Source organism: Grus americana, chromosome 25 (genome assembly GCF_028858705.1).
Source record: "Grus americana isolate bGruAme1 chromosome 25, bGruAme1.mat, whole genome shotgun sequence".
Lineage (NCBI taxonomy): Eukaryota > Metazoa > Chordata > Aves > Gruiformes > Gruidae > Grus > Grus americana.
Window position 1 is genome coordinate 5,951,705 of NC_072876.1, and position 23,264 is coordinate 5,974,968.

The window sequence follows — 23,264 nt, forward strand, 5'->3', positions numbered from 1 at the left end:
GCCCTGCCGAGGGCGTGGGGCGTGCGCAGGGCTAGTTTTTATTTTTTCCTGCTTGAGTCATCCAACGGGGGTTGAAGTAGCTGCAGTGATGGAGCAGCCCGGGGCCTCGCTCGGCAGAAAGCCGGAGCTGGGGATGGCCCCACGCAGAGATGCTGGAGCACTCGTCCCCTGGCTGCAGCAACTCCGCCAGACCCACTCGCGCTGCGCCTGCAGAATTTAATTTTTTTTTTTTTTTTTCCTATTGCATCTTGAGCACATGCTGCACTGGCCCCGCAGGGCAAAGCCAAGCCCCACGCACGCCCTCTGCCAAGCGGGACGGCCCCGGGGGATGGAGGGTCCAGTTTATTAGGGTACTGTATTGCCTTTGCTCTTGCAAGACAGGACTCGACAGTTTGCACTTGCTCATCTGAGAGTGGATTTTCTCTGCCAGCCCCCTTGCAGGCTCCGTGGGTGATGGGGTGACCCTGCTTCCCTTCCCATGGGTGCTGAGCGCTGCATTTAACCCGGAGAAAAAGGTTTTCAAGGGCTCCAGTCGGAGGAGAGGGATGTGGCTTAGGAGGAGGGGGAGAGGTGAAGAAAGGGCTAGAAAAACAGAGGAAGGAGGCCAACGCGCAGGGCGTGTTTGGCCGGTGGCCACGCAAGCCCCTTGCTTGGGAGCTGCCTGGATGCTCGCCCCGAGAACATGGATAAAACCTCCAGACGAAGGGGTTTCATTGTCACTTCGGGGGGGGGCGTTGCCAGCAGCCTTGGCCGCCTGCCTCCTCCTGCTGCTGCCGCCTGCCGCGGTCCCGGGGTGGCAGAACCCAGCAGCCACGACGGTCGGTAACCCCTCCATCCCGGCTGAGCCCCCCCCGAGGGGCCGGGGTGATGGGGGCGGCAAGGCGCTTGTCGGAGCTGAAATTCAGGTTGGGGCGTGGGAGGACAAGGCGGTTGGATCCCCACGGCATGCAGCCAGCCTGGGAGCTGGGGGGACGACGTTAGCCTGTGGCGAGCGCTCGGAGGGGAGCCCCACGGCTCCAGCATCACGCCCCGGCTGGCGCAGCCTGGGCAGGGCTGGTGGGGAGGGGGTGGTGGGGCTCCCCGTAACCCCCCCGCCTGGCTGCTCTGCTCTGGATTTAGGGCTTGGCAGGCTCCGGCGCCTGGGCGGTGAGCCCGTGCCTCCCCTCCTCCCGCCCGCTCCCCACCCTCGCAGCCGCCAGATAACAGCCAGGAGCCCCGACGTCCTGGGGAGGGCCACAGCACCCGAATGGTTCCCATTAGCTGATGTCTGCCGCATCCCGGCGGGGTTTGGGGGCTGCTTGGCTGCGTCCAGTCAGCTGGGCTTGCTGTCTGCTCTTGGAGAGGACCCCCCCCCCCCGCACCCCACACCAGCCCTCAGCAGACTTTGTCCACCCCCCCCCCCATTTTTCCCACCTGCCCCACATCTGACAAGGAGCTCTCCCCAGGAATCCTGCCCAGCAGGAGCACGGCTGGCATCACCGGCCGGTGCTTTGCCCCATGGCAAGCCGTGCTGGGGACTTACTGCTCCCTGCACCCACTTCCCCGCAGCTGGCTGCCTGCACCCTGGGTGCACCGAGCCCTGGCATGGGCTGGTGTGGGGAAATGGCTCCCTCCTGTCACCGTTTCACCTGCTCCTTCCCAGCCGGGGTGCCATTAACTCTCGCGCACCTTCAACAGCAGCTGAGAGCGGCAGTAAAGCAGCTCTGGCAGGGCTGGGTTGTACCCGGCGCTGCTCCCGCGCACACCGCAGGGCGACGTCTTGGAGGGGGTGGCACCCACACACTGTGCCGGTGACTGTGGGGGTCCTCGAGCTTTGCTTGGGGATGTGCCCCAGCCGTGGTTTGTGGTTTGGAGGAGCTGGGAAGCTGTGACCTTCGTGGGCTGTGGAAAGGCAGGGGGGAGCCGGGAGGGTTGTCTCCTGCTCTCAACAAACTTCAGCGTTGGGAAAGGGGAAGAAAAGCAGCATTGAGTGAAAGTTTCATTCTTTAGTTATTGCGTTTATTCCCTTCTCTTGCTCCTTACCTTTATGAAAAAGCAAGAGGAGGTTTAGAGGGTTTTTCTTTGATGTTTACCCCGAGGAAAAGCACCAGCTCTTCTCCCCCGTGGGTCTCCTGGGAGGTCTGGGGGAGCCCCCCACCCCTGAGCTGCTGTTCAGAGCCCTGAAGCGTGTCCACTCAATCGGCTGCAGAGGAGGCCATGTCCCTTCCCACCCCTGGACACTAATGACTGTGAAATAGCCCAGCTGGTGCAGGGAGAACAGCGCCTGCTCCGGGCTGGCTAAGCCAGGATTGGACCCGGGTTAGAGGCTCCCAGAGCGGCCCCCGAGCCCGGCACAGCCCCCTGTGCCACCGAACTGAGGTGACAGGGGGTGAAACCCCCACATTATGGGGGACGGTGCCTCCGGCACAGCCGTGGGCGGACTCCGTGGCTCCTACCTGCAGCGTCCGGCACGCCCAGGAGCCGCCTTTCCTGCTCCTGCCACATCGTTCCCCAGGGCTGCCATCCCCAAAAGGGGCTACGGCTTCGGCTGGCAGCTCTCCATCCTCTGTGGTGGCCACGCCACCAGGTGAGCATCAGCTTCGTCGCACGGCAGAGGGCTGGCACGCACCCGTGGGCCGTTGGGGGACCTTGACCCCTGGCTGCTTCGCTGCGGAGGGCAGCGGTGATTGAGGAGCGGGTGAGTCGCTGCTGCGGGGACGCGGGGACAGCCAGCGCCGGTGGGTTTGCCAGCAGCGTAGACGCAGGCGTGAGGGTGGTGCTGCCCACGGGTGCTGTGGTGGGCAGGTTTCCCCGTGCTAGCGTGTCTTGCCCCATGGCTGGTGGCCGGCAGCGTGCCAGCGAGGAGAGCGGCAGCCGCGCCACTCAGCTCCTCCATGCCCGGAGAGCAGCTCCGGCGCAGGGTGCCCTAAAGGGGTGGGTTTAGGTGTTTGGGAGGGGTAATGCCGCTGCATCGGCACATCCTCTGCCCACGCTGGGGATGCGGTTCCCATCCCCGGCTGCTCCCCGCCGCCCTTCTGGCAGGGACCACTTGTGCCAGCCGAGGAGCAGCGGGAGCATCCCTGAGCCGGGCACTGGTGCTGACCCAGCTCGCCCCAGGCTGACGGACTGGCAGAGCTGTAACTTCAGGGCACTGGTTTTTGGGAGGAGCAGGTGAATGATGCAATGGCCGGGAGAGGCCGGGCTGAGCAGCACCGTGGGCTGGTGGGGCCGGAGGTGTCCCGAGGGAGCGGTCCCGGGGTGCTGGCGGAGCGGGGACGTGGCGTGATGGAGGCCAGCTGGCTTTCTGTGCTCCGCTTCCTTCTTTGGAGGTTTCTTTGAAATGTCAGCGCTGCCTTCCTGCCCTCCCTCCCAAGGCTTTATCATAACAGTCCCCATGTATTTGCATTCGCTTTCCAAAGTGCCGTGCCGAGGCGGAGGGTGGGTCACCCCGAACCCTGCACCCGGGGCTCCCCCCTCTTAACCTGCTGGGGTGCAAAAGGCTCCCCGGACTTTTGGGGGTGCTGAAGCCCCGTTGTTGGATGCCCTGCAGAGCCCTCATCCCCCTTGCAGCTGTGGGGGTGGTCGGTGCCCCTCCTGCTCCCCGGGATTTTCTCCTGGCGTGACCTGGGGAAGAGACGGCAGCGCCGGCGGGGGGGGGGGGGAGGGCGGCGGGGGGGAAGCGGGGACGGTTTGGGGACAGAAGCAGGGGGAAGGGATGCAGGCAGTGAATCCAGGGCAGCGACAGCGCTCATCTCATCTCAGCGCAGCTGCCTGCCTCGCCGCGGCACCCCCCCTTCCCGGGCAGCAGCCCCCCGCTTGCTGCTGCTGCCCTGCCGGGGTGTGTGTGGGGGGGGGCCCGGCAGCCCCCCACCCTGCCCCTCTCGCCCTTCGCCAGCTGCTCCCCAGCGCTGCACCTGGGCTGGGGGAGGCGGCGTGTGCGGCGCTGCCCTTCGCTTCTCCTCTGCGCGGGGACGGAGCGGGAGCCGTTTGTCCCCGGCTGCTGCCCGCCGGCTGCCGCACACCGGGACTCGCCAAGCCCGGCCGCACCGGAGCTGCCGGAGCTCCACCACCGCTGCCACCGGGAACGCCAATGCCACCGGCGCAGGGTTTGGGGGACTGGGACACCTGGGAGAGGACAGCGAGACCCTTCGCTCGCCACCGGTATCCCCCTGCCCGCGCGGGGCTGCTGCCCCCATGGCACGTGCCATCGCCTCGTAGCGTGGCGGCAGGCGGCACGGGGCTGGCCGTGCCCACCGCTGCCATGGTGGGAACCGGGAGCTGGCGCTGAGCTGGGAAGGCCCCCGGCATCATGCTGAAGTTTCGGGTGGATCGGCGGGCAAGGTAGGACCCCGGGGTGGGCTGGCAGGGGCCGGAGGGGGCCGCGGGCAGGTGGTGGCGGGGGACCCTCAGCCTGGGCAGTGGCTGCTGCATTGCAGTGCTTGGGAGGCGATGTGAACTCGGGAGTTTCTGGAGCGGGGTCAGCCGAAGGAGCTGCTGCCAAGGGGTGGTTTAAGGAGGTTTCCTGGCTGTTCCCGGGGTCTTGCCACGTCTGGGGGTGGGGGCAGACTTGGGGAGGAGAAGGCACTGGGGTGGGTGCCAGGAGGAGCCATGGGGGCTGCAAAGCAGGGTGGGTGTCCTGGACCTGGCGGTGGGGTGGGGGGAGAGTCCAGCCTGCGGGAACAGAAACCTGCTGCAGTGTGGGATCGGGGGGACGTCCCTGGCTGGGGGTTCAGGCAGGCTGGCGGGTCCCAGCAGCCCCCACTTTCCAGGGCTGGGGCGGTTGGGGTGCTGCTCGCTTGGCATTTGCACCTTCCCCTTGTGTCAGCATCATGGGGGGGCCCGGGAGCAGCCCTGGTACTGCCACGTTACACCCCTCCAAAGTCACCTGCCGGGGGCAAACAGTCCGGGATCGGCTCCAGCTCTGGGTGACAGAACCCCCCTTTGCTGCTGTCAGAGCGTGGGCCGGGCAGGCTGTCCCTGCGGATAACTTGTGTCACTCGTGGCACAGAAAAGCCCAGTGCTGTGGGGGGTTTGGGGAGCGAGTGCTGCCCCTCGTTGCGGGGTGCATACACATTGCCGAGGTTTTTAAGGTGACCCCAAGCGAGGGGGAGGGCTGGCAGAGAAGAGCGGATCTGTGGCAGGGTGCAGAATGGGACCTGCAAGGGGGGGCACCTCTCGGCAGGGCTTTTTTGGGTGGAAACTGGTTAATATCTTCAGAGCCTGGCTGGAACCCAGGTTCAGGGTGAAGTGTGTGTGGATGGGATGGTCTTGGCAGCTGCATTTTCTTGCTCAAACTTCCCCTGTTTTGCTGACATGCAGAAGTTCAGCAGCGTGCCGGGCTGTTGGCGTGTTGGCTTCGCGGGTGGCCGGGGGCACCCGTGTCCTGGTGCCCGGCAGCTTTGGGAAGGAGGGATGTCACAGGGACGGGGTCCAATGCAAACTTCCTGGGATGGAGCCCTGCACCTATGGGCGCACCTTGTCCTTTCCTCCCGATGCAGCTCCAGCGGCGAGGGCCCCCGGGAAGCAGCGTGTGAGCGGGTTCCCCAGCCTGAGCAGCGAGGTGCCGGGGTGCCCGGCAATACCGGCTCTGCGGGACAGGGCAGGGACATGGCAAACGCTGCTAGCCAAGCCCGGCGGGGGCCCTGCCTTGCTCCTCCCGGCGCTGCCAGGGAGCCCTGCACCGCCAGCGGCAGCTGCCTTTGGCTGCACCCCAGCGTCACCGAAGCAGCACCGGGGCTGGGGCTGAGCTGGGGCTGATCCAGCTGGAACAGCTTGTGCCGGTGGGTCCTGGGCTGATGGTCGGTGTGCGGTGCACAGCCCTGCGTGGCCAGGTGACCCTGCTCTTAGCCTGACTCGAGGTGTTTTGGTAAATGGCTCTAAAAGCAGCAAGCCGAAGGGGAGGATGTGACATTGGGGCTGTCGCTGCAGGCACAGCCCAGGATGGGCCATTGCTGCTGCTGCTGCTGCTTCTGCAGCGACTTCTTCCGAGTGGGGTTTATGGTCGTGTCTGGGATGTGTCCAGCAGAAGTAGCGAGGACTTGGTCACCGGAGACGTCATTTTGGCTCCCAGCAAAATGGGAAACATCGACGAAATGTGCTGAGCAGATCTGAAGCGTGGGGTTAGCGGGGGCGTAGGGGAGGGCACTGCTCAGGGCAGGGTGCATGGAGCCAGCCCCAGCGCCGGTGCGGATGCTGCAGGTGTGGGACAGCAAAGCGTTCCCGGGATTGGAGCACCAAATGTGGTGCTAAAGGCAAAGGGTTTCTTGGGGGGGACCGGAGACACTAACCACTGCCCCACCGCTGTCTCTTGCAGCCACAATGAAAGGCGGAACACATTCCTGCACCCAGTGACGGGACAGGTCCCCGAGGACAACTCAAGACTTGACTTGCAAAAGTAGGCTGTCTCCCAGCTCCCCTGGTTTTGGGACCTGGGTTGTGATGGGGGTCCAAGGTGGGCTGGGGTGTGGGGGGCCAGCACCCAGGTGGGGATGCCCGGGGACAGCCGCTGCAGGGTGGAGAAGCGCAGCTCTGCTGACTCAGCTTTCCTGTGCCGCAGACCGACCTTGGACATGTCAAGCAAAGCGGGCGGCAAGCGACCGGTGACCATCACCAGCGAGCCCTCCAACCACGCCATGGTGTCGGAGGTGCCCCCGGAGCGCCCCGGAGGCCGGGTGGGTGCCCAGAGCCGTGCGGCACGGCAGGTGGCAGCGGAGACGGGGTGCCGGGGGCTCCCCTGGGGACTGAGCGGCTCCTCTCCCCCTCTGCAGGCTTCGCGCTCCTCCCGCAAGGGCATCGCCTTCGGGAAGCGCTCCAATTCCATGAAGAGGAACCCCAACGCCGCTGTCACCAAAAGCGGCTGGCTCTACAAGCAGGTACCCGAGCCCCCACCATGCTGGGTGCCCCCCAGGGCTGTGCCATCCCCTTCCTGGCTGCCTGCCCTGCAGACCCATGGCAGCACCCCCTCCCCGGGTGGGTGCTGCTCTCACTGCCCCTCTCTTGCAGGCCAGCTCGGGGGTGAAGCAGTGGAACAAGCGCTGGTTCGTGCTGGTGGATCGCTGCCTCTTCTACTACAAAGGTACGGCAGCCAGTGCCCACCCCGGCTGCTCCCTGCAGCTTGTCCCCCCCCCGGCAGGACCTGGTGGCCACCAGCCAGGTGCCTCCATGCAAACCCGGGCTGTTACCAGGCTCGGAGCAGGTTTTGCTGGCGTAGGCGAGGGGTCTGGAGGTGACAGCCCGCCGGAGAGCGGTGGCCGTGCACAGCACCCCTTTGTGCGGGCATTTGTCGTGCCGGGAACCCGAGGGGTTAACGCAGGAGCCTTCCCCGGCCTCCCTGGCAGCTCATGGGCTCAGCCCTGGCAGCCGAGGGCGGGCATGAATAATTGAGCAGGCTGTTGTGCGAGCCTAGCCGAGCTGCACAGAGCTGCCGGGGAGCAACAGGCAGGCAGCGGTTTCCCACAGGTGGGCTGCCCGCCTGCCCACCCATGGGAAGGAGCGATGGCCCCGTGTCCCCACAGCACCTCGTGGGTCTTTGCTGGGGGGCAGCCGGGGGTCCCAGCCCCTCCGTACGTGTAACCCCTGCATTTGCCCACCAGATGAGAAGGAGGAGAGCATCCTGGGCAGCATCCCCCTCCTCAGCTTCCGCGTGGCGGCCGTGCAGCCCTCCGACAACATCAGCAGGAAGCACACGTTCAAGGTCAGTGCATGGTTGTGCCGGGGCTTGGAGGGGATGCTGGGGCAGCGGTGACGCTCGCAGGGTCCCCAGTGCTCCCTCTTCTTGCTTTCTTGGTGGTGGGGCATGGAGCAAGCTGGGGAGAGGGGTGACCGCAGTAACCCCCAGGGATATCCTGCACTATGCGGATGTGCCTTCTGCTGGGGAAACTGAGGCACACGTGGGGCAAAGCGGCATCTCCAAGGTTATCACCCTCCCCAGGCCTGAGCTGCTCCTGGGCTGTGCCCCTTGGGGTGCACCGCTGCCCCCCAACCCGGGGAGGTGCTGGGTGCAGGGTGAGCAGCAGCTCTGCCCTCACAGCCGGTGCTCTCGGCCGTCTCCCTGCCCCGCTTTCCCCTCCGTGTCGCTGCTCCCGCCAGCCTGTCCCGGCAGCGCTCCCGGAGCCAGACCTAGAGCGGTGTCCCCAGTCCCCAGCTCCAATGTCTTTTAGCCTGCTTTGTCTGGCGTGCGAAGGAAAGGGAAACGTAATTGCAAGCGGGTAGCCCGTAATGAGTCGCTGCTCGTCAGCCTGCGCTGCCGGGGGTGTTGGAGAGGAGAGCAGCGAGAGGCGGAGGGCGGCTGCTGCAGCCAGGGTTCTTCCGTGCCCACCGCCGGCAGCAGACCTCGGCTCTCCCTCGCTCAGATCTGAGCTTCCCTGGCACTGCGCGGCACTTGTCACGTCACCACACACCTCCAGCATCACCGTGCACCTTCACCAGCACAGCTGCTTGTGCTGCCCACGGTCGCGGGTCATGTTAACACTCGCTTGTTGATGGACCGATGCACCGGCTGGCTTGCACTGGTGTACACTTGTGCAAAACCCCAGCGTGCACCTTCCTGCCCATGAGTGTGGCAGGAGCTGGTGCCTGAGGTCCCCCCAGGGCACCGTGGAGGAGTTTTTCTAGTCTAAGGAGTGGATTTTTGTAGCTGTCACCCTTAAACCTGCATTTAAGCTGCAGCTAAGCACAGTTTAGTGGTGAGCGTTGGCACGCAGCAGCGGCCAGGAGCCGCACGTGGGCTGTCCCATGTGCCCGTGCTGACGCTGGCAGCCGGCGAGGTGTCTGTGCCGGCGGCTTCCGCAGGTGAGAGCAGAGAAGTGACCTGGAGCTGTCAAAATGTCCCTCTCGGCTTGTGGTGGGGAAAGAGCCTTGCAAAGGTGCTGCCCACGAACTGAGCTCTGCAGGCGCCTGCCTGCCTTTCCGCCTGCACGCGAGGGTTTTGGGGGGTGGTTTTGTTCAGAGAAGGGTAGAGAGGGTCCTGACGGCCGGGAGAGGTCTGTGCTGCAGCGCCCGTGTTCCCGCCACGCTGCGGCTTGACCCCGTGTCTGTGTTTCCTCCTCTCTCCGCGGGCGAGGATCCCCGGACAGGAGGTCTCTCTTCGTGCCCGTCCACCACACCAGCACCCAGCTACCACCTAGGTAGTACCTTCTTGTGTTTCTGATGCATGCGGAAGGGTGAGGGACCCGCAGGCTTGCCGGCATGCTCCGCTCACCCCGTTCGCACTAATCCAGGGGATGAATCGGTTTGGTTTGGTCTTTTGCTCTGGCTACGGAGCTTTTAGAGGCAGGAGTGCATGGGGGTTGCAGGAGGTGGCCCCACGACTGGGCACGGTGGCTGCATGCTCTGGGGAAGGGAAAGATGGAAACCCAAGGGACGGTTTTAATTGGACCCCAAATATTTTTTTATTATTTTATTTTTTTAAGAGATTGAGCTCTGAAAGTCTTTCAGGGGAAAAAACCTCCTGCTTTATCCCTTTTTTTTGTCCTCCTGTCCCTTTCCACAGAGGGGGAAGGTGGAAGCTTCGAAAAGGCCCTACATAGCCAGACCTGCCTTCCCACACCTTCCAGGTGGAGAGTGGGTGGGCACCAGCGTCTTGGACCAAAACCCAACCTTTTTCCCCCAGAAATGTTGTCTGGGCCAAGAAGCCACCTTCCCCCTAACCCTGCATGAATGATAATGCTCTGTCCGGCGCTGCCGCTCTCACCGGGACGTGGACCCTCCACCGGCCCCGTGCACCCCACGGGGACCCGCTCGATGCTGGGGTGCAGCAACCTCTGCAGCGGGGTGCTGCTCCTCTGGGGCCCTGGGGAGGGCTGGTCCCGACAGCGCTGGGGGTGACCGCGGGGGATTCGTGGCCCCGGGGGATCCCCTGCGAGGGGACAAGGACTGGCGCTGGCTCTGCCTGCAGAGCCTTCCTCCCACTCGGTGCCACCGAGGATGCATGTGGCTCGGGCAGGGAGGGAGGGACCTCGCTTGTCGTCTTCTACGGCAGCAGGACCTTGTGCCGGGGTGGAAACGGAGCTCTCACCCTCCTGTCTGTCTCTCTCCCCACTTCTCTGCCTCCCTGCAGGTGACGGTGTGCTGGGTGGAGGAGATGCCGGCGAGTAACAAGCAGTCCCTGTCTCCCCAGGCCGAGCACGCTGGCATCCGGACGTACTTCTTCAGCGCCGAGAACACGGAGGAGCAGGAGTCCTGGATCCAAGCCATGGGCGAAGCCGCCCGGGTGCAGATCCCCCCAACCCAGAGGTCAGCGCCCGCCGTCTCCCTGGGCCACCCCTCTCCCCGATCTCTTGGAGATGGGGCAGAGGGGCCGTGCACGGGGCCGGGGACCTCTGGAGAACGGAGCTGGGGGAGCATTGGCCCCCCGAGGCCGAGGGAGGGACGGGATGTTACCGGCCACCCCAGGGGCATTGCAAAGGGAGGGTAACGCGCTCTCCTGTCTCGGCACCCTCCAGACACGAGAAGCCAGACTCTGAAAACATCCCCCCCAGCAAGCACCACCATCACCACCGCAATGCCGCCCACCGCGAGCACCCCAAAGCTGACCCCGATGCCAAGACCCGGGGGGAAGGCGACGGCCGTGGCTCGGAGAAGATCGAGAGGAAGTCGGAGAGGACGGAGAGCAAGAAGGAGCCCTTGGCCAAAGCCAACGGCATCACCGGGCAGGAGATGCCCTCAGAGCCTGGCAGTCCTTACCCTGAGGCACCGCGGGTACCGGCGAGCGTGGAGCGGCCGCCCCAGCCCAACGGCTGGCCGTACTCATCGCCCAGCCGCCCCGGCAGCACCGCGTACCCCCCGCCTGATGGGGAGAGCGTGGCCCACCGCCGGGGCTTTGCCCCCCGCACCAACCCTGAGAAGATTGCCCAGCGCAAGAGCTCCATGACGCAGCTGCAGCAGTGGGTGAACTCGCGCCGGGGGACCATGCCCCCCGAGGAGCTGCGGAGGTGAGGGCTGCGGGGGGCTGGCCGGGGCAGAGGGGGGTCCTGCTCCTTTTCTCCAGGGCTGCCCCTCACATGATGCTCTGGGAGTGTTTTTCCCCTTCCCATCTGCTTTCTCTCCTCCTGGGGTCAGAAAAATCTCCTTTCTGGGCTGTTCCCCGTGTGCCAGCTCCGAGCTGTGTGTGGGACACCCCAAAAAACCGAGCAGGGTGGATTTTGGAGGGGAGACCACCACAGGGTCCCTGGGAGGAGGGATGCCAGCCAGCCAGCTTTCTGGACGCTGGTGTCAGAGCTGCTTGCTCTAAGGCTGTTCTCGCCCACTGGGACCCCCGGATGCGGAGCGAGGGGCTGGGCACCATCTCGCCGCCAGCCTGGCTCTCACGGCTCTCTTCCCTCCTCCAGCCCCACCAGGTTTTACCCTGTGTCTCGCCGGGTGCCCGACTACTATTCCCCCTACTCGCCCCAGTACCCCGAGGACTACCAGTACTACCCTCCCGGGGTGCGCCCCGACAGCATCTGCTCCATGCCCGCCTACGAGCGGGTGAGCCCGCCCTGGGCGCTGGAGGACAAGCGGCATTCCTTCCGCAACGGGGGCACCTACCAGCTCCGCGACTGGAAGGAACACCCCGGGTTCGGCCGGCAAGACGTCCCGCTTTGGCTACCTGGTCCCGGGAGGCAGCCGACTTACTTGGACGAGGTGGATGCCGCCTCGGGCTCCCTGCGACGGATGTCACTGCAGCCCCGCTCCCGCTCCGTGCCCCGCTCGCCCAGCCAGGGCTCCTACAGCCGGGCGCGGGTGTACTCCCCGGTCCGCTCGCCCAGCGCCCGCTTTGAGCGGCTGCCGCCCCGGGGAGAAGAGATTTACGCCGACCCCACCACCTTCGTGATGAGGCGATCCATCAGTTCTCCAAAGGTAAATGCCCCTCGGTGCTCGGGGTGCACAGGGATGGAGGGGAACCCTCGCCAGGGGCGTCGGGGCAGGGATGCTGCGGCACAGCCTGTCCCCTCTGCACGTACAGCCTGGCCTCAAAATGCCACCAAGTCCCTGACTTGCAGCAGCCGGTGGCTTTAGATCCACCCTTGCTGTCCTGCAAAGCTGCCCAGCTCACAGTTGTTCCCTTCTGGCTGCTCCTGCGCTGCTGTGAGCCCGGAGAGATGGGGCAGGAGGGGGTGGGATGGGAGCCTGGGGGTCTTCAGGGCCACCCCGAGTGATGTGCTCTGGAGCAGAGAGTGCTGGTGTCCCTGTCTTGCTGCTGCGGGGCCGTGGTCTGCCCTTCATGTGCTTTCTGGCCTCTCACACACCTCTCACGTGTCTCTGGTGTTGGGGTGGGGGGGGTCTCCTCTCTTCTCAGTACGACTATCTGGGTGACAGACGGCCCGTCCCTGCGGGACTGTATCCGTACCACTACCCGGCATCCCCCACCGTCCACGACAAAATGGTACGTACGCTGCTGGTGCTGAGGGGGGGAGCCCCGGTGGGCCAGGGTGCTTAGAGCCCCCCAGGGAGGTGGGCCAGCTCGGGGGCTCCTTGCTCGGATAGCCAAGGAGGAACCGCTCCGTTCCAGGGACAGCTTTGTGGGTCGGAGCTGGGCTGCTCTGGGGCAGGTCAGGACCGCAGGTCCTTTTCCTGGTGTCTCCGGTCCCTCCTGGCTGTGCCCAAAGGAAACCCTCATGGAAAGGCCCCCAGTTCCTGCCCTGCAGCCCCCAGGTCGTGGGGGCAGCGGGACACCCTTGGAGCCCCGTACGCCCTGCGGTGCTGGGCCGGGCTTGTCACCCCCAGGGTGGTCCCTGGCCGAGGCTGGCGCACACCCTGCACCTCTCCCCCTCTTGCTTCCTCACTTCTGGCTACAGCTGCTGCTTTTTCCTGCGTTGCGTTTCCCCTCGGAGCGCTGAGGGGTTGGAGCCGGCGGGGTGAGACCGGGAGGTCCCCCCGCAGAGCACGGTCCCCAAACCACAGGGCAGGACTGGCCGGTGGAGGAGGGAGAAGCACGAGTCACCGTAAGCTACCCATGCTGCCATCCATCCTCGCTAGCCGGAGACGCAGGGAAAGGGCCGAGCCTCTTCCGAGGCACCGTTAGCCAGGAGGGAGAGCCGGGAGGAGAGCGGGTCTCCTGCAGGGCACATCCACGGCAGCTCTCCCGGCTCCGTGCCAGGGACGTGCCTCGCTTCCCCGGCTGAGAGGTCTTCGCATTGCCGTAGCCTTCACCTAACCGCTTTGCTTCTTCTTTTATATGTTTTGTGTGTTCGTTTCTTGCCGCATGCCTGCTGGCTCCTGGTAGGATGAACTTTTAGACCTTCAGTTGCAAAGAAACCTAGAGTATTTGGACCAGCAGGTAGGCAGAGCTGGCTGCAAGCCTCACGCTGCTTACGTCCCCGTGTGCCCCTTCCCTCCCAGCGCAGCATCTCTTCCCCTAACATCCATCCTCACCCTTCTTGGCATTAAAGCAGCACGAGTTGTCTTTGGTTTGCTTCTTCCATCTTTCCCTTCCGTAGGGTCCCTCATTGCTTGGCAGAAAAATCCCCCTGACAGTGCCTTCTGTGTGGTGTGCTGGAGCCGGCGGGGGGTCCTGGGGGGAGCCGGGGCAGCTTCCCACGTGCTCCAGGCCTCAGGGAGCTGCCCCTGGGGTGCAGGGGAGGCAGCCGGCTCTGAAGCCCTCCCCAGGTCGGACTGCACCGTGCTGGGACACCGGTGCACAGTGCCAGCGTGGCCGTGCTGGACGGCGTGTCCCCCCACCCAGCAATGCCTCCGGGCTGGTGCCCCCCACGTGGGAGGCAGCCGGATGGGTGCAAGGTGGTTTCGGTGATGTTCTGGCCACGTTCCTCCTCAAAGGCGAGAGGCTTGATGCAGGGTGGGCGTGAGGCACCCGCTGGGACCGATACCAAAGCAGCAGCTCTCAGGTTTTTGCATGCCAGGGGGTGTTCGGAGGAAAGCTGTGCACTGACTTCATCCCCGGCGCAGAACAGGGGGAAATCTGGCTGGGAGAGACCCCCAGGACTGGTGGGGTGGTGACCACAGGCACCGGCTGAAGTCAAAGCCAGGGACAGGAGCTGTCGGCCAGTGCTGCAGCCCGGAGCTTGCCTGCAAAAGCCAGGCTTGCTCTGAGGGAGCTGCAACAGAGACAATCTCATTAGTCTGCAAATCTCCATCGGTGCAGTAATCGCCAGGATCTGTGTCTGCCTTGGAGCAGAGCCAAGGACAGGCAGGAGCACTCGCTGCAATAAAAGCTCTCTGGATTATTTCACAGCCATCGGCAGCAATGCTCACTCTCCCAGGCACTTTAAAACGCTCCCTAAAAAGGCCTTGCATCTCCTCCTCCTCTCCTGCTGACCTCCAGAGAGACTAATTCAGAGCGACGCTGTCAAGTATCTCTTTTCAAACAGCTTGCTGCTTTATATTCTCTCTCCTCGCTTGTCCAGTTACGGGGACGGCTCCCTCGGCTGCGCCCCACCTTGCTGACCTGTCCCCAGTCAGGGTTTGGTCCCTGGTTTGTGCTTAAGCTGCTGTCACCCCTTGGACCTCGAGGGTCGCGGCCGCAGGGCACGAGGGGCTTCCCTTGCATCGGCCGCTCCGGGCCGCGGGCTCCTGCAGCGCTTCTGCGGGCGAAGGCACCCGTGGGCCGTGTCCCGTTCCCACCCAGCTCCGCTGCTCGAGGCTGCTGGACTGGAGAGGAGGACGCTGCCGTCCCCAACCCCAGGCTTCGGTCACCTTCCCCTATGCCCAGAGCTCGTCTGCGCCCTGAGCGGGGCCATCCCAGCCCCTGCTCCGCCGCGAGGGCAGGGCACCACGCTGTTTGTCAGCACGAGGAGCGGGGCACATCTGTCTGTCTGCTGGGACCACGCTGTGCGTTGAAACCGTGGGAGTCTCTGTGCAAGCTTGTGTCTGTGTGTGCAGTTTGCTGCCGCCCAGCTCGGGGCTGGCTCGGTTTTATCTGTGTCTTCTCCTCAGCAAAGTTTCCAGGGCGTGCAACCAGCCCAGGATGCTCTTGTCTGCACAAAACGGAGCAGCCGCAGCCCGGGGCAGCCGTTCCCTTGTGGGTCGAGCCCCTGGGACATCTCTTGGAGGTGGCATCTTGCAGCCCGATGCCCTGAGGGCTCCTGGACTGAGCCACCCTGCCGCTCCGACGGCACCCGAGCACCGCAGCGCGCGAGCACAACTCTGCTGACCTCTGAACTTTCCTTCCCTGTCTGCCGCAGATGAGCGAGAGCGAAACCCTGATCAGTATGGTGAACAGGATGGTGGAGACCTCCTCCCCTAGGGCTCAGCTCTACATGCAAGTAAGCCTCCGGCCGCCGGGCCGTGCATGGCTCGTGCATGGCAGCCGCGCCAGCCGCCCCGCACGCCATCCCCGAGGTCACCCCCTGCCATTTCCACTCATGCAGACTCCAGCATCCGTGCAGCTCCGGCACATCACGCTCTCGGGGACCTGCTAGTCCATCACAAGCTTTGCTAATCCATCCATGAGCCATTAAAACCCTCTAAATCCTTGTGCCGAGAGCACAAGGTGGGAATGCAGCTGTCCTGAGCTCACCTGCGTTTGGGCTGGACTCGGGTGCTTTGCTCACCCTCTGTTCCCCGTCGTGTGTTGAGGCAAGGAGAAAGTGTGGGATGACTTAAAGAGAGGAATCCAGCTCCAGGCTCTTAAACCAAAGCAATATCTCCTGTAACGGGGAGGTGAAACAGCCTTTTATCCCCCAAGGCTCTGCACTTTTCAGTTCCCCTGTCCTGCAGAAACATCAGGGTGCAGCTCCAGGTGCAGGCAGGTCCTGTCGCCTGGGAACGCGTCTCTGGGTCGCTGCGACCCGCAGCCGACCGTGCTGCCAGCCCCGAGCCGAGGGGTCCTGGGGTCCCGCCATGCTGCCCAGGGCATCTCCTGGCTGCGTGAGCGTGCGGCGACCGGGCGATCGCTGGGTTTTTCCGATGAAGGGAAGGTGCCTGTTCCCATCATCTGCCGTGCGCGGGGAGCGGGGACATGCTGGGGGGCGAAGCTGGAGCTGCTGAGATGCTCTCACTGGCCGGGCTCCCTGCCTGGAGGCAGCAGCATCCCCATCCACCACGCTCCGCCTCCAGCCGCGCTGGGCATTTCCCAGGTTCAGGTCTATTTGCATTGTCCTATAGTTTTAAGTGGCTCTAAAGTAGCGTCTTGCTTTCTAGCAATAATGATCCCCTTCTTCATATCTTATGCCTTTCATCTCGAGATCTTGGAGGCATTTAATTGTTGAGGTCCCATTAGTAATTTAGATTTCCAGGAAAGGAAAATGACTCACAGAGAAGCCGGATGGTAAACAGGCCCTGATGCAGCTGCTGATTTATAGGTGTTTCCACTCTGCTAAGTGGGATTACAGCTTAATCTTTCTGCCTTTGTTTCCCTGCCTGTGGAATGGTGGCAGTTACATGCCAGGCAGTTAATGATTCACAAGGCATCTCTTTAACTCAGCTCTCCACATCCTGCGGAGCGGTTGTGCCCAGCCGATGGGCACCGGGGCTGGGAGCGGGGAGGGAGGTTGGAGGTTGTGCCTTCATCCGAGCCACCGGGCAGGGCCGTGGCGGGAGCTCCAGCACCGACATCCCGCGCTGCCTGCAGCACCCGCTGCCTCCCGACTGGTGCCCAGCCGTGCCGGCTGCCGGGAGCCGCCTCCAGAGATTTGGCTCTCGCCTCTTTCCCCACTCGTGGGGATGGGCAAGAGGGGCTGGGAGCTGCCTCACCTTCCCCAGGGGCTCCTGGATCCGGGCTCACCCCACGCTCTGTTTGCAGGTGACGCCCTTCCCGGATGCCTACAGGGAGACGCTGCACGCCTACAAGATAAGCGAGCAAGACACTGATGTAAGAGCAAACGTGCGTCCTGCGTGTCTCCCCTCTGCCCCATGCTGCTGTCCCTGTCCCCCCGCAGCAGGTCTGCTGTCCCCGTAGAGCTGTGCCGAGGGCTCCTGCACGGCCGGGGTGAGACCTGGTGCTGCCCCAAATGTGGTGTGTGCAGCTCGGGGAATAAATCCTCTGCTGAGCTTAGCTGCTTGGTCTTGCCCCATGCCCAGATTTGGCCAGTGTCACCCCGGCCAGGGCTGAAGTCCCTGCAATGAGAGCAGCGGGCTGGAAACTGTCCCCAGGACCACGTGTCCCATCAAACCAACCCCATGGTCCATGTCCCGGCTGCATCTTCTCTTCCCCAGGGGACTTGGCCCCAGCTGAGCATGGATCCATTTGCACGGGTGCACCCCATGCACCCCATTGCTGGGCTCTCATCCTCTCCTCCCTTTCTCTTTCCCTCCCGGGGCCAGAAGCTGCTGGGGAAGCTCTGTGAGCAGAACAAGGTGCTGCGGGAGCAGGAGAGGCTGGTGCAGCAGCTCCGAGCAGAGAAGGTACGTGGTGGGCAGCTCAGACAGCTCTCTGGGGACGAACCTTGGCTGCACGGCGATGGCCATGCCCAGGCAGCACCTTCGTGGCGAGGAAGCGACATGTCCTGCTCTCCTGGGGACAGCTCGGCGGGGATGTTTCTGAGCCGGGGGAGGTGCCCTGGCTGTGCCACAGTCCCAGGACTCCCCATGTGTTAATGGCCCGTTAAGGAGAGGGACTGGAGCTCCTTCGCCAGCCGGGCTCTCACGGCTGCATCTCCCTCCTGTTCCCCCCCCAGGAGAGCCTGGAGAGTGCCCTGATGGGGACGCACCAGGAGCTGGAGATGTTCGGGAGCCAGCCCGCCTACCCGGAGAAGCTGCTGCACAAGAAGGAATCTCTCCAGAACCAGCTCATCAACATCCGCGTGGAACTGTCGCAGGCCAGCACGGTAACAGGCTCCCCCTCCGCTCCGGTCCCTGGCTGTGGGACTGTCTCCCCCACCCGCAGCCATCCCTTTTCTCCTTTTCTGTAAAATAAAAAAAAAGAAGGGAAATTCCCTTGGCTGGCCGGGGTCCCAGACCAGTCAAAGTCCCTCGGTGGGGACAAAGCAAATTAACCCTCGTGGTGCTGAGCTGGCACACGTGTCCGGAGCCATCTCAGCTCCTGCTTCTGCCCTGCACTGCTGTGTCTGGCATGCCGTCGGCACCAGGCACCCCCACGGGCACCGGTGCCCCCCCACTGCCGGCCCCTCCATGGCTCGGGGTGGGTTGTGTTGGGTGCAGCATCCTTGTGTTCCCTGGGTGCTCCCATGCAGAACCCTGCCAAAGACCCCCCCATCTTCCCCCCCCCAGGCCTTGGCGAATAGCACTGCTGAGTACGAGAGCCTGGAGAGCGAGGTGTCTGCCCTGCACGACGACCTCTGGGAGCAGCTGAACCTGGACCCCCAGGTGAGCAGGACCCTGCCAACCCCAGTGTCCCCCTGCCATCCCTGGGGTCCCCCCACCGACCTCGTGGAGGTGGAAACCCCCCAGTTCCTTCAGTCCTTCGCTCCCCCCAGAGAGCCAGTTTGCAAGTGGCTGCTCCGTGCTCAGTCCTCGGTATCCAGCTTTGGCCACAGGTAAGGGCAGAGGGGCTGAGGAACCGTGGGCACCTGGGTGCCATCGAGGGGCTGCAGCCCAGCGCTCCCCATGTTACTGGGGCTCCGTCAGCTCCCCCCAGTCTGCGGCGGGCACGTGGGGGAGCAGAGAGATGGCTCCTGGCAGGAAAGGAGTCGTGGGCGTGATGGCTCAGCCCCCCCCCGGCTGTGTCTGCCTCAGCTGAACGCCCACGGGTCCCACGGCTCGGCTTGGGGCTGGGGTGCAGCAGGGCTGGGGTGCAGCAGGGCTGGGGTGCAGCAGGGCTGGGGTGCAGCGGGGCTGGGGTGCAGCGGGGCTGGGGTGCAGCGGGGCTGGCAGTGGTGGGAGACACTCTGATCATTGCCTTTTCTCTCCTCCAGAATGAAATGCTCAACCGGCAGATCCAGAAGGAGATCTGGCGGATCCAGGACGTGATGGAGGGGCTGAGGAAGAACAACCCATCCCGTGGCACGGACACTGCCAAGCACAGAGGTGAGCAGGGTCCATCCCTGCCCCTGCGCAGCACAAACCTCAGCGTGCCGCGACTCAGGACGTGCCAGGTGCCTGTGCTGCCGCGAGGCAGATGGCAGTGCCCGCTCGGAGAGGCGGAGGCTCGGGTGCACGCACTTATTTCTGCTTTTCTCCGCAGTGGCCATTGGCGCCTCAGGAACGTACAGCTCCAACAGCCCTGCCAGCCCCCTGAGCTCGGCCAGCCTCACCAGCCCCCTCAGCCCCTTCTCCCTCGTCTCCGGCTCCCAGGGCTCACCCACCAAGCCAGGACCCAGCGAGGTGAGTGAATCGGGGTGTCCCCAGGGAGCCCTTTGCCACCACTGGGTCCCCAGCCTGGCTGGCAGGCTGGCCTGAGCCCTGGCTCTCGGGGGGCACCAGGCACAGGGTGGCTGCGTTTCCTCGTGGCTCTGCCTGGGGACACAGGTTTGGCCACGGGCATGGGCTGTGGTGTCCCCCAGTGACATCTGGGTCCACAGTCCTCGCAGGGACTGTGGCTGGGTTTTGCAGCCTTTGGGCTCCTGCATCAAGCAGCTCCAAAGGCTGAGAATCGTTCAGCTCCAGCCTTTGGCTTCAGGACCAGCTCTTGCTGCCACCATGGTCCCCACTTGCTGCCCTTGGTCAGGGTCCAGCAGCGCTGGTCTCACGTTCATCCACATGAAGTTTAGGGTGGAATTTGGGGAGCGCCCGAAGCCCGCCTGGCTGCGCAGAGGTGATGTGATGTCGCCTGGGGGGTGCCGGCCCCAAGCTGGGGAGCCCCTCGCTCGGGCAGCCCCCCAGCCCTGCATGGCCCCGCTGCCCTGGGAGGGCAGTGTGGGAGGTGGGAACCACTGCCCCCTCTGCATGGGGACACAGAGCCCGCGGGGCCCCGGGAGCAGCGGCCGGCTGCTCTGCCTCCTCCTTTCCTTGGCTCGGCACTTCCACTGTGTGTTGTTTCGATCTTTTTCTAACTCTCTCTTCCTTCCCGGCTCTCAGTGTCTCGCTCTCATGCCTCACGCTCCTCTCCACCCCAGGAACCAGGCCCGCCTCGACCTCCCCTCCCCAAGTCCTACGTACCCCTGGAGTCTCCTCCGACCGTTCCTCCGCTCCCCGGCGAGAGCCGCCTCTGGCCGTACCCCACCTCCCCTTCCTGGCAGCAAGGCAGCGAGGTGAAGAGGGGACAGGTACCGAAACCTCCGCAGAGCAGCCCCGCAGTAGTCGCCCCGTCCTCTTCCTCCCCGAGACATCAGCTGGGACGAGGCAGGCAATGGGGCTGCCCACCCTCCGCCCTGGCAGCGGGGACGGGGACAGCGGAGGTGGCACTTGGCTAGGGGACAGCAGCACGTGGCTGGTACCTGCCCTCTCTAAGGGGAGCAATGGGCGACGTCCCCGCGGCAGCCTCGCCGTAGCCCTCCCGTCCCCACCAGGTCCCCTGCCCCCACGCACAGCACCCGCTGCGCTCGCTCAGGACAGGGACCGGCTCCTCCTGGGCAGCCCCTGAAGCTGCTGCAGCCCCCAGCATCGGCCCCTCTGCTTTCCTCTGCCCTCGCCTCTCTCGCTGTCCTTCCGCAGTGCCGCTCCGCGCCATGCAGTACTGGCGAGCTCTGCCAACGGGGGGACCCCCCCCCCAACTCCTGTCCACCCAAGGGCAAACTCAGATTTGGGAATTCCTGGTAATGCCTCGGCTGTGCTCCCGCCAGGGGAAGGGGCCGGATTTGGACACCAGGAGTCATGAGCGTCCGTGCAGCCGGGGGGGTCAGGATGTGTGCACACAGGGGCTGGCACCGCAAAACAGCGGCGGTGCTGAGTTGGGGAGGGTTATGGACCCCACTGTGAGCACAAGTGGCATCTCCAGTTGCCGTGCAGCTGCAGGGTAGCACAGTTGTGACTGCACGCTGATCCACGGGGTGTGAGGAGAGTCGGGATGTCATCTCCATGTAGAGCACAGGGTGGTTGAGGGGGACATGCTGGGCTCCTCAGCTTGTTGCCGTACCCCTCCACTGCACCAGCACTATTGCACCAGTGCCCGGGCCCTGGGCAGGCTGTGCCCCGGGGATGTAGGAGGGGAAGGACCCTGAAAATGGCCCTTTGCTCGCTCTCCACGGCTGCAGTGTCTGCCCTGACTTCTGCTCCCTGCGGGACCCCGTCCCCTCCCGCAGGCACAGGATCTGGCTGGAGCTCTCTCAGCACAGAGTCGGGGTGTCTCCATCCTGGGGCCCAGGTGCCACCTCTGAGCCGCGGCGGGATCGTCAGCCCTGCAGGAAGCTTTTCCCATGCAGGAGCCTGTCCTACAGGTGCAGCCATCGGTACCCAGCCCCGACGGGCCGGGGCATAGCAGGGCCAAGAGCTGCAGAGCGCTGCCAGCCCCTCTCCCCGCACGTTTGGGGTGCACTGGTACTGGTGTCCGTGTGTCCATCCACTCCCAGGAGTGTGTCTGCAGGCTGTATGTCACCCCATGGCTGCAGAGCGCAGCAGGTCTATCCCCAGGCAGAGGATGGCCCCCAGGCAGGATGGGGTCTCACCAGGGACCTGCTTTCCCCTGCAGCCCAAGCTGAGCTTCGAGCAGAGCAAGAAAGAGGTGCAGCGACCGGCCCCCCCCGGGCCCGCGGCCGAGGGGCTCCCGCAGAGCCGGCAGGAGCAGGAGGCAGAGAAGCAAGCGGCTCTCAACAAGGGTACGGCACCGGGGCCAGCGGGTCCCACTCCAGCGAGCTCCCCGTGCCTGCCAGGAGCGCCCGGCGTCTTGCTGGGACCCTGCCCTTGGTCCCCGGGGGGGTTCAGCCTGGTGTTTTGGTTTGCTTGGCAGTGGGCATCGTGCCCCCCAGGACCAAGTCTCCGGCAGAGGAGGAGGTGGTGCCCACGGCCGGCGTGCCAAGGAGGAGCACCGGCGGCATGGCCAACGGGCTTAGCTCCAAGGTAGGGCTTGTGTCGAGGGGCTGGGGGCCAGGGCGGTGGGGCTGGGCTGGCAAACGGGGGCTGTAGTGCAGCGCACGGGGCTGGGGCAGCGTGTAGGGGAGCCTGTTGCTGCATGGCTCCACATCTCAGCATCCAGCTCCACACCCACCTCCTCGGGACCCCCCTCCCGGGCTGTTTCGGCGCCTTTCCCCCACCCTGAGCACAGGCTGAGCACAGCAGCCCGTGGCAGAGGGCAGGCAGGGCTGGACCCTGCCGCACTCAGGGGTGACCGTGACCGTGGGGCTGGGCTCCCCCCAGGAGAGACCGAAGAGCGCCGTGTTCGCCAACGAAACCAAGGTGAAGATGAGCGTGGAGGAGCAGATCGACCGCATGAAGCGCCACCAGAGCGGCTCGATGAAGGAGAAACGGCGCAGCCTGCAGCTCCCCAGCAGCCAGCAGCCCGAGACCCCTGGCACGAAGGCACCCGCCTCCTACAAAGTGGTGAGTCCCTGCACCAGCCACAACCGGGACAACCCGGCCTTTGCTTTGCAGAGTGCCCGAGGTCCCTGAGCGAGCAGAGGGGACACTGGGGGCTGGGGCAGGGGACAGCGTGCCAGCCCGAGAGGGCTCAGTGGGGCTGGGGGCCCTCGCAGGTACGCCGGCACCGCAGCATCCACGAGGTGGACATCTCCGACCTGGAGGCAGCGCTGCGCTCTGACGACCCCGGCAAGGTCTACGAGACGCCCCAGGAGGAGATCGCCCGGCTGCGCAAGATGGAGCTGGAGCCGCAGCACTACAACGTGGACATCAACAAGGAGGTGAGGACGGGCTGTCCCGGGGGAGCTGGCAGCCTGGGCATGGGGCGTCCCTTCGTCCACACCCTGCATTGGGGGGGGGCTGATCCATCCTCCTGCATCGATCAGGATCTGGGAGCCACTGGTCGTGCCCAGCTGGGGGCTGCCCGCACACAGGCGGGTGCTGGGACCTGGGGGCAAGTGGGGCAGGTGGGTGCTGGCGTGGGGATGGGTCCCCAGCGCTGGTGCTCAGCTCGGCCCTTGCCGCTGTGCCCAGCTCTCCACGCCAGACAAAGTCCTCATCCCCGAGCGGTACGTTGAACTGGAGCCCGACACGCCGCTCAGCCCCGAGGAGATGAAGGAGAAGCAGAAGAAGGTGGAAAGGATCAAGACCCTCATTGCCAAATCCAGGTGAGGCTGCTGTGCCCATGCCCAAGCCGTCCGTCCCGGGGTGCACCCCCCCCACCCGCCTGCACCTCTTCCCTGGCCATCCCCACGGGGTCTGTGGGTGCTGATGCCGGGTGCTCTCCGCAGCCTGCAGAATGTCATCCCCCTGAGCGAGGGGGAGGTGGACGCCCCCCAGGACCCTGAGACCCAGCTGCAGGAGCAGGAGAAGAGGATAGAGATCTCTTGTGCGCTGGCTGCTGAGGCCTCCCGCCGGGGCCGCATGCTCTCGGGTAAGGCATGGGGTGGCACGGAGGATTGGAGCCTGCCAGCCCCGCGGGAGAGCAGACTGCAGGTAGT

General features: G+C 64.8%; 1 protein-coding gene across 12 annotated transcripts in view; it reads left to right on the forward strand.

The window, feature by feature from the left end:
- Nucleotides 1-23,264, forward strand: part of PLEKHA6 (pleckstrin homology domain containing A6) — a 50,161-nt gene that overhangs the window by 25,560 nt on the left and 1,337 nt on the right. For 4 of the 12 annotated variants that reach the window (XM_054803946.1, XM_054803951.1, XM_054803949.1 and 1 more), the window contains 24 exons: nt 6,293-6,373; nt 6,536-6,650; nt 6,747-6,851; nt 6,982-7,054; nt 7,572-7,672; nt 10,037-10,212; nt 10,422-10,910; nt 11,307-11,817; nt 12,257-12,343; nt 13,184-13,237; nt 15,099-15,179; nt 16,658-16,726; nt 17,179-17,259; nt 17,532-17,681; nt 18,085-18,180; nt 18,729-18,840; nt 18,998-19,137; nt 19,869-20,018; nt 21,380-21,506; nt 21,638-21,747; nt 22,045-22,227; nt 22,380-22,544; nt 22,798-22,931; nt 23,055-23,197. In XM_054803946.1, coding sequence (XP_054659921.1) covers nt 6,293-6,373; nt 6,536-6,650; nt 6,747-6,851; nt 6,982-7,054; nt 7,572-7,672; nt 10,037-10,212; nt 10,422-10,910; nt 11,307-11,817; nt 12,257-12,343; nt 13,184-13,237; nt 15,099-15,179; nt 16,658-16,726; nt 17,179-17,259; nt 17,532-17,681; nt 18,085-18,180; nt 18,729-18,840; nt 18,998-19,137; nt 19,869-20,018; nt 21,380-21,506; nt 21,638-21,747; nt 22,045-22,227; nt 22,380-22,544; nt 22,798-22,931; nt 23,055-23,197 — 3,533 coding nt within the window. Of the gene's footprint in view, nt 1-6,292; nt 6,374-6,535; nt 6,852-6,981; nt 7,055-7,571; nt 7,673-9,086; nt 9,105-10,036; nt 10,213-10,421; nt 10,911-11,306; nt 11,818-12,256; nt 12,344-13,183; nt 13,238-15,098; nt 15,180-16,657; nt 16,727-17,178; nt 17,260-17,531; nt 17,682-18,084; nt 18,181-18,728; nt 18,841-18,997; nt 19,138-19,868; nt 20,019-21,379; nt 21,507-21,637; nt 21,748-22,044; nt 22,228-22,379; nt 22,545-22,797; nt 22,932-23,054; nt 23,198-23,264 lie in introns of those variants that run through there. The other 8 variants (XM_054803953.1, XM_054803952.1, XM_054803954.1 and 5 more) reach the window with 5 other exon arrangements.